Below are 9,060 nucleotides of genomic sequence, written 5' to 3'. Positions count from 1 at the left end.
GTACCACGATCTTCCTGGTCATCAAGCTCTTCTTACACGAGCTTTGGTGGGGTGACTAAGCGGTCCCAACCACCTTGGAACCTTAAGGCCCGTCCGTGTCAGTTTGTCGCATGAGCAATGAATATTCTTCTCAAACCGTAACTACCACCAAGCCAAAAGGCAGCTTCTGAAGCATGTCGAGCAATTTCATTAGACCAGGCAGTCACCTAAGCTTCTTCCTCGGCGCCAGCACCGCCAGCACCGCAGTCGTCCTCGCCTTACCCGTTATTTACTTTTTCGGAAGAAACCAATCTCCTCCAACCTCATCCGATACGTGTCTCTGTTCTACGGAGCTGAATGACGATGCACGAAAAGGGGATTGCGAGGTTATGGAGATGCTCTTTCAGGGTTCATCACACTGAATGAGTCTTCAGCGGCTGATCTACATGCCAACTTAAAGTGGAATCGAGCAGTCGATCTCAGCAAATTCTTTATAAGATGGGGTCGAAAGTACCTATCAGACCGTCGTAGGCTAGAAGAGGAACGTAGTAGGAAGAGCCAAACCTGTACGTGAGAACCTAATTATTTTCATATGTAGGAAAGATTAGTGCTAATTATAATGACTGTATAGGTCGAGGCAGCAACACTCCAAATACACGTCAAATTCAGGATGCTTTCGAAGTCCTAACTGAAATTCCAGTCGTCCTTCGGCCCCTTGCACCTGAAGTCCGTACACTTTTGCAGAAATATGGTTGTGAGCGGGATTGCTTATCCAGCAGCAGCAATGATGACAAAGTCTCGGTTCGTTTCGCTCTATCGCGCGCTTTGCGAAATGGCAAGGTGCTTTGGGGCCATTTTTCACGGGCAATCATACAACTTGATGAACGGACCGTTGTCAAGCTTGGGCATAATTTACTTCTAACCGACGCCGATATTACAGCCTATATTCAGAGTCTCACGAACGATATTCCAGCCCCTCGGCCCCTCGGAGCAATTTCTATCGGCAAAACGACCTACATATTCATAACTTTTATTAAAGGCTCATCCTTAGATAAACTATGGTCATCCCTATCTACGGAAGAAAAAATCTTTATCCAAGATCAGTTAGATATTATCCTAGAGAAACTTAGGATGCTTCCTCTACCTTCTCATTTTCTTGGTAGTGGAAATCCACCTTACTGCATCGACTGTAGAATATAGAAGCGGGCAAGCCCACAACAGATTGAGAACGAAGCTCAGTTTAACAAGTTCCTCATATCAGGAAACCACCCACCCACGATAGGGCCCTATATTAAGTTTATACATTCTATGCTACGCAGTGATCACCGAATCGTCATAACACACGGGGACTTGCATCCACGAAATATATAATGGTTAGCAAGGAGCGAGATCAGTCCATTCGAGTGACCGGACTTATTAACTAGAAGCTAGGAGGAGCTTATCCAGAGTATTGGGAGTTTACAAAGTCTCTTAATACAATACTACCTATACGCACAGGTGATTGGGTCTTCTTTCTTCCACATAAGGGCATGGGGAAATACTTTACTGAGTTTGCTATTAATCAATTCGTTGAGAAACTTGTGTCATAGGTTAACCATTTTATAATTAACTTTGCGGGAGCTTACAGCGCCAAATATACTATTGGAGCCGGCGTTTGGCCAGCATATCGGATATAGAATGCGCCGCCGCCGCCACCTCCTTCATCATTTCGCTTAGGCACCTGTTGGCCGATCGATGAGCACCATTCCATAGATAAATAGCCGTAGGATAGCCTGCTGTCTCGCAGCCCATCATCATCATTCACTTCTACGCCTATTGATCTGCCTTTCCAGTGTTTAGCTAGACGTCGAGGCATTCGTTTGCTGCTCCGTTGTGCTCAGGAGCTCAGGTCACGTGATGGTCCCTCGAGCTTCCGAGATATACGGCTGCAAGCTGACTAAGCTACATATCTTGGTAAGTGCTTAGATAATAGATCACGTGATCTAATATGTGCCCGGCTTGGTATCAATATTAGTTTTTTTTAAATATTTTTCATAATTACTATATATGAATAAATGGTTATAGTATTATCTATTATTTTATAGATTATTATTATTTATTATTTCTATATCTATTTATCTACTCTTCTAGTACTCCGTACCTAGTTTAATATTAAAGCATTCATTTACTACTCTGTTGGAGCTTAGGTCACATGACCTTCCCTCGACGGGAGCTTCCGAGATTAAATGAGCTGTTGATCCCTGATGACCGAAGAAAATCCACTCGAAAACACCTTTATAACCACATCATCGACTCCTATCATCTGCATTTAAGCATGCCGGCCGTCACGTCCTCCATCCACTTACCTATAGCGACCTACCCAATCACATGGGGTGACAATTCGATGCCCGTTCTAGGGCTTGGAAGGTTTGGCTGTGTTGTCAAACTTGGGGAGGACCGCGTCCTCAAAAGACCAAAGACTTTCCCAGAAATTCATAATCCTGATATATCGTACATCAATGAAGCCAACATAATATGCCTCGCTAATGAGGCCAACGTCTACAAACGCCTGGGAAGACACGATGGAATTATTCAGTGCTTCCAGACTTCTTCATACTCGATCGAGCTTGCCTTTGCCAATCAAGGCGACCTGTTCACATACATGCAAAACAACCCTCGACCAACAGAAGCAGTTATAGTTGACTGGATTCGGTCGCTAGCAGAGACTTTTGCATATATTCATTCTCGCAGAGTCGTTGTTGAGGACATTGGTCTGAAAAACATTCTCGTCCACAACAATTGCCTTAAGCTTGTGGATTTTGGTAACTCGCTTCTGTTACCGATGGATACGGATATGGAGTGCTTCTGCATTCAAGACATAACTCCTAGATTGGAGGTTCTCCACCTCGGCTGCGTGTTTTACTCCCTAGCGACGTGGATTGAATTCAAATACGACTACATCGACCCCAACCACATGCTAAAGCCTGATCAGTGTCCGAAAACAGCTGGCATTATTGGGGAATCTATCATCCTCAAATGCTGGACAGGAGGTTATGCTAGCATGGAGTCTTTAAAAAAGGATGTCAAAGCTCTATTGGGTTGATAAAAGAACCATGTTGATATTAGCCGTGTGTGTTTATTATAATTTCATCACTTTGATTTTGAACCAGGTTTGCTCACTATTTCTAGACACAGATCTAAAAATACGATACACTTATCACGTGCATAAGGTGGACTATGCACCCACAGTTGCTCCCTGACTTTGTATCGTCAGGCCTGAGGCTGGTCCACTCGCACCAGTGTCATTGTCGCGTCTCGGGTCAGATTTTTTGTCATCACGGCAGTTGCGGCATTTGACGACTCGATTACGGGAAGACGGTTTATACACATTTTCTGGGTCAAGGCACAGTTCTGGAGGATTTCGTGCTTTTGCAATAGGACAGGGCCACTGTCTGGGAACTGCCGGTTCCATCGTCGTGTGTCCGCAGGCCCAGGTATATGGTGCAGGATGCTCAATCCTACAAGTGCATCTAGCATTTGCAGATGCCTGGTTTCAAGGCTGTTAGGTATGACCTTAATCCTGTATAATGATTCGACATACCATTGTTTTTCTCGAAATGAAAAAGCCTAGCTTGTGGATATTATACTAACGGGCAGAAGACAAAGGAATTTCATTCGCTGCATATTGAAGGTAAAAGTGTCAGTAGGGTGATACGCGATTTAGTCCTCTTCATTCGCTAACCTCTATTAACTGCGCTTTGATAGTGTAGAACTGCGTTGCTCTAGAAAATTCATGGAGGTTCAGGGTCCTATATATATTCAAGACCAGTCTTCAGCCATTAGATTTCTTGCAATGCCCATTTCAATGTTGGGGTCACTCTTCTGTGGTATGCATGGAAATTTTATCATCATGCACCCTTCCGCACCTCATCCATGTCGTTGGAGCCAACTTTTCACGTATTACAAGTCAAATGCAAACCGGTGATAGACAAGATGTGAATCAGATCCAATGCATGGATGGCAGCCTTGGAGACTAGGAGGGAGCTCTGCGTCGATTGGCGTATATATTGGAGCCTTCTGCTGAGGTACGTGATATCGAAGCGAAGAATCTTACACTGTTGGCTCCCATACCATGCATGAAGACGAAGGCAGAAAGAAAGCACATTGCTTCCTTTGCCAAGTACAAAATTGATAGGATCCTTGTTGCAGCAGAGTTTCGAGGCTTGCCAAGAATGAAATTATCGATTACTTCGATAACTAGCGGGAGCCAGGACGACAATTGGTTTTAGGATCAACTTGAAGACACGCCATTTACTTCTTTATTAGCTATTTTATAGGTATTTGCAGATGGCGGGTGGTGAGAGTACGAATTTTTGGTTGTGTATTCGTTAATGATGTTGTTCGTTGATTGGTGGAATACGTTAGCTGAAATCAACCCCCGCCGATTACGAGAACTTTGGGCATCATAGTTATTAATTAACTAATTTAGATCATCCCACTTTCCCTCTACCCCGCCGCTGTATACTCCCAGTCTTATAAGTATCGCCTCCATGGTCATTATTTGAGGATTCTACTTTCACCGCAGGTAATGTTCCCCCAGTCCTCTTCCAAGCTTCTGAGATGATTTACCATCTTATTTTACCATACAGCGTGCTATCTTTCCTCAGCCACGCCGAGTCATGCCGACCGATATCAACCCCGATGCCTTACCGGAACTTAAGAGTCTAGCAACATGGCTTTCCCGGAGTGCCCAAATGAGGGAGGAGAAAGGGAAAAAGAACCTTTTAGAATGTGTGGACGAGAATCGTGAAGCGAAAGCATGGCCGTTATTAGAGAAGCTAGGCTATGCTACGATACGGGTGAAAGACCAATTCGCTTTGAAAAATTTAATACGGAAGTGTTGCTAATTTGATCAGGGCCATTTCGCCTTGCTGTTGCGAATAAATGGAAAGGCTTCGATTGAGAAACCCGACAAAGACGATCGGACATTGTTATTCTTCCCTCTGTCTGGGGACGTGCAGGTTGATGGCGAAGTCCTTAAACCAGGGACCTACATTCAGCTCACGAAGACTTTAGACCTTGACGCTCAATTAGATTGTCTGATTGTCGTTCTACCCTAGTTTGCATCGCAGGGAGGTTGGGATTTCTTTACCTTTCTGTTCGAATTTCTTCATTGTATTAGCTTTTATGCCTTCACCCCTACGATAAACATAGCAAAATGTGTTTTATGTAACACTGGGAATTTAGCAGAACTTGTATACTAGCGTATCTGACCACAAGCTGGTATAATATTCAAGTGGTATAATATTCAAGGTCAGTGAAACCTTACGACCTAGGCTACAAGGCTTCATTTATCGCAGAGCTGATTGCGGCCAGTCAAATTGAGACCAATTTATAACGTGGAGTTGTCGAGCAGGGAATTGGAGAATGGACTGAACAGCGCATCGCTTGTCAACGGGTTAAAGCGTGTCCTCTCTTGTTCGATCTCCTCTGCTCTATTGTCGAACTGAATCCCGTTGGCTTGGGGACCGGGGAAGAGGCTGAACAGCGCATCGCTTGCCAGCGGGTTAAAGCGTGTCCTTCCTTGATCTGCTGCAATGTTGTCGACCTGGGTGTCGTCGAGCTGGGAGCCACAGTTATGAAGTGTTCCCGCCATTTGATTGTGTGTGTCCGAGACATTCTGGGGAGCCCTTACATGCCTTGGAGTGGCAATTGGCGACACTGGGTCCATCCCACTGAATTTGTGTGGTAAAATTCAGATTGTGACCGATCGATTTCGCTGGGATAGCTTTCTGTGATATCTGATTTCCAGGGAGTCGTTAGAGTAAGAAGCCAAGGTTGCGGAATTACAATGGCTTACCCGGAGGTCTTATAACCTCACTATGGAGAGCTGGAGATCTAGGCGGTGAATCCACTAAGCTTGAAATGCTTGGATAGTTTGCATGCGCAGGAATCATTCCGGACACATCTCCCATAGCATTTCCGAAGTCCTCCCTCGGAAGGTCAGTCTCCGTTACGATGTTCGACACATCAGTACCAATGACAGCCTGGGGCCCCACATTCTGATACTCTGTTTCAGCAGTTACCAGGGGCCCTATTATTGTCGAATGAAGAGAGGCTTGCACGTGGTTTTCATTGCCACCTGGTTTCATTCTGTCAACTAGCTGCGCAGACTTCCAATCAACGATTAACTTACTGTGCTTACTCTGGTTCCTTTTCCTTTTCCCCTTTCTCTCACGCCTTCTGCCGGAAGCGGCCAAAGGTCCCCCAAGGAACCTATTTGAAGATCCAAATCGGAAAGTTCTATCAACAATGTAGGTTCCTGTGCTATTATTCACCTGTTCTGAGCGAGGCGTTCGAAATCGTTGTACACCCACCGTTTCGGAGACTAATGGCGAATCTGATGAGGAGCCATCCTCAGGCACTCTATCATAATCAGCTGCTGTGGACATATGAATGCCATTGGCGCCTTGGTGGACGCTTCCGGGGTGACCTTCCCCGTCTGACGGGTTGGCGTTGTGGGTTGATGGCAAGTTGCCTGTTTCAACTGTATTAGGAAATGCTGCCTTCGTTCCTTCTGCCTTCGTCTTTATAAGTGAACTAACTAACCGGCCTCGCCGTTCAAATCCCTTGCCTTGTCTACCTCTTGTAAGATTGGGTGGTCTAGCTGTCGGGCGGAAGAAATATCTATTCCTTCTTTAAAGTCCACATTAGCAAAGGAAACGTCTAACAGAGGAGTTAACGTACCATCGTAGCACTTCTGGAAATCATTAAACCATTTTGATATGTGCTCCAGGACATCCAGTATGTGGACTCTTATCGTGACGGGTCCACCTGAGCCCTCAACCGATTCACGAGGTGGCAAATCGACCTTTGCTGAGTCCAACAAGAGATGCCCGATGAAAGATGGTATCTGCATGAGTCGAAGGTATTTGAACGGGGTGATGGTCAAGGCCGTCAGAGCAGATATCCCCGTTCCAGCCCTCGGGTCCTCTTTCTGGCCCATTGCGCTTCGAAGGGCTTCTTCGACACGTAATTGTTTTTGACCAGCTTGTATGCATTGTTGCGCGAACTTCGGGTTCGTCACATAAAGGTGATTTCTTACAAATGTAGGAATCAATCCCTGTCGTCGACATGTCCGGTTCGCTAACAATTGACTCTCAAACTTCAAAAATTGAAGGGCTAAGGATCGTTGTGCGACACCTCGGAAAAGCCTATCCTCGTTTGTCGGATTTGGATTGCCTTCAACCCGCTGAATGTCGTTAAATCGTATGTCCGATGGTCTCTGTTCCCGACGAGCTTTGATGACTTCACCCGGTGTCTTCCGGACAAATTTCCATATCCAAGTAATCTCCGTCATCAATGAAGCAAAGAGTATGGAACTCTGGGCTTCGTCGGCGCCACTAGTTGAACCCTTATGCTGAGATTTTTGAGGATCTATAGCAATCTGAGCTCGATTGTCCGTGGGAGAGACACTGTGGTTTCCTCTTGAGGGTCCAAATATCGAAACCTCTGAACTTGGGATATCCTCATTGTTGACCAAATTCCTCCGGCAGGAATGGCATTTCAAGCTTCTTGTCGGTACAAATATGTCTGGGCCAACCACTCTTTGCAGTCGACGTTCCACTTCCCTAACCATCAAGATAGCTTCTTTGCCATGGGCGTAAAGAAGATCATCTGGTGCGTTTCGCAAGGCATCCAAAGCATGCATTATGTCCATTTTGGCAGCATAGAGACGCTAAATGTCATATGTTTAGCAAAAGAGAAAGGAGACAGGAGAGGGGATGGACTATTTGTCTCATCATGTGGGATGTAAGTTTGAGGGGAACGATCGGGCGGGCCGGCCCCCGTCTTTGGACCAGCAGATCGCGCTGCTCCAAGGTTGATGTGTTTCAGCCTCAAATTAAGAGGCTGTGCTTCTATTATTGGCTGCTGAACCTAACGGGTAACTGGTGCCGATGGATCCAAAAGGTCGGGATTCATTCCAATTGGATGGATTTTATGATCACGTAATGTCACTTTATGGACAGAAAAGGGATAGTGGCGTATTTGAGTTCCATTCGTTCTCTGTTGGGAGGTCGAGTCATGTGATACTGATGACGCCCCTGTGATAACCTTGACTTCGATAGACTGTTCATTTCAAATCTCTTCCTCCCGCTGCTCCACCTCACCTTCAACATGTTGTCGTACTTTTGGCTTTTAGTGTCCAAAATACAGAAGGTGTTTTCTGACTTCATACACCGCGCATTAAGCTTCTTTTCTTACTCGACCCTCCATTTCACCACGCGAGATTTGTCCACCCATAAGAAGGCTGGCGATCTAGAGTCTAATGCGCCTTCCGATACCCCTTCAGACACTTCCAAATGCGAAACTTACACTATCCGACTCGTGCCTCAAAAGGATTTGGACTTAGTCGGTGTTGGAGCTTCCGGCCAAGTCTACAATATCAATGATCAAGTTGTTCTCAAAACTTGTCGAATTTTCGAACCGCCTGGCGATAACGCCTCTCAAAGTGCCCACTGGCATTACGCTTCAGACACCATATTCCACTCCAATTTGCTCAAAGATGAGCGGACGGTTCTGCAGCTCCTTCAAAGCATACCGCATCGTCACATAATAGCAGCTGTAGATGTCGAGCAACCCGAGGGCCTTTATCTCCGCAAGTATCGTCATCCAACTGTGGATATGATCTCTGACCAGGCCCACCGGACCAGGCTCTACAGTGACATTACTGGTGCTTTGCACCATCTCCACAGCCTCGGCATTGTACATGCAGATGTACGGATCGACAATATCCTTCTCGATGACCAGGGCAGGGCCATCCTTTGTGATTTTAGCGCCGCAAGTCCTTGTGGACATCCAAACCCGGTTTTCCCGGATCTCCCGCTTCCGCTTAATGGCCCCTCGACGACTTTGTCCGACGCATCAGACATGTTCGCTATGGCTTCACTTATTTTTCAAATGGAACACGGAGCCGCTCCTGAGCTGTCTTTTGCAGATGGGGCACTGTGTCTGCCTGAAATAACATCGGGTAACCGAGGTCTCGATGAAGTCATTCAGAAAGCTTGGCTCGGGCATTATAGCTGCACATCGGAGATGTTA

At 46.0% G+C, this 9,060-nt stretch overlaps 6 protein-coding genes across 6 annotated transcripts in view; 4 read left to right on the top strand and 2 right to left on the bottom strand.

The window, feature by feature from the left end:
- Positions 1-173: 173 nt before the first annotated feature.
- On the top strand, positions 174-1,627 carry TERG_01539 (uncharacterized protein; the record flags this gene model as incomplete). Its single annotated transcript, XM_047747777.1, has 3 exons — positions 174-387; positions 414-545; positions 611-1,627. 3 exons carry the CDS (start codon positions 174-176, stop codon positions 1,177-1,179), a joined length of 915 nt encoding a protein of 304 aa, XP_047603742.1. The 3' UTR covers positions 1,180-1,627.
- Positions 1,628-2,170: 543 nt separating this feature from the next.
- On the top strand, positions 2,171-3,061 carry TERG_01538 (serine/threonine protein kinase; the record flags this gene model as incomplete). The annotated part of the gene is made up of 1 exon (XM_003239506.2): positions 2,171-3,061. The coding sequence occupies one exon, from the start codon at positions 2,171-2,173 to the stop codon at positions 3,059-3,061; it is 891 nt and encodes a 296-aa protein (XP_003239554.2).
- A 1,576-nt stretch (positions 3,062-4,637) lies between these two features.
- TERG_01537 (uncharacterized protein) lies at positions 4,638-5,078 on the top strand (the record flags this gene model as incomplete). The annotated part of the gene is made up of 2 exons (XM_003239504.1): positions 4,638-4,817; positions 4,875-5,078. The coding sequence occupies 2 exons, from the start codon at positions 4,638-4,640 to the stop codon at positions 5,076-5,078; spliced, it is 384 nt and encodes a 127-aa protein (XP_003239552.1).
- A 272-nt stretch (positions 5,079-5,350) lies between these two features.
- Positions 5,351-5,689, bottom strand: TERG_11730 (uncharacterized protein; the record flags this gene model as incomplete). Its single annotated transcript, XM_047750797.1, has 1 exon — positions 5,351-5,689. The coding sequence occupies one exon, from the start codon at positions 5,687-5,689 to the stop codon at positions 5,351-5,353; it is 339 nt and encodes a 112-aa protein (XP_047605452.1).
- A 320-nt stretch (positions 5,690-6,009) lies between these two features.
- TERG_11729 (uncharacterized protein) lies at positions 6,010-7,678 on the bottom strand (the record flags this gene model as incomplete). Its single annotated transcript, XM_047750796.1, has 2 exons — positions 6,010-6,654; positions 6,706-7,678. 2 exons carry the CDS (start codon positions 7,676-7,678, stop codon positions 6,563-6,565), a joined length of 1,065 nt encoding a protein of 354 aa, XP_047605451.1. The 3' UTR covers positions 6,010-6,562.
- Positions 7,679-8,136: 458 nt separating this feature from the next.
- The window catches only part of TERG_08697 (serine/threonine protein kinase), a gene marked incomplete at its 5' end in the record, with an annotated part of 2,002 nt that continues 1,078 nt past the window's right edge, over positions 8,137-9,060 (top strand). Inside the window, one exon of the mRNA XM_003239502.2 lies at positions 8,137-9,009. Within this exon, the coding sequence (XP_003239550.2) occupies positions 8,137-9,009 (873 nt within the window). The remainder of the gene's footprint in view (positions 9,010-9,060) is intronic.

The sequence above is a fragment of the Trichophyton rubrum genome, assembly GCF_000151425.1.
Source record: "Trichophyton rubrum CBS 118892 genomic scaffold supercont2.1, whole genome shotgun sequence".
NCBI classification, from domain to species: Eukaryota; Fungi; Ascomycota; class Eurotiomycetes; order Onygenales; family Arthrodermataceae; genus Trichophyton; species Trichophyton rubrum.
This window is presented reverse-complemented; position numbering and strand designations above follow the sequence as displayed.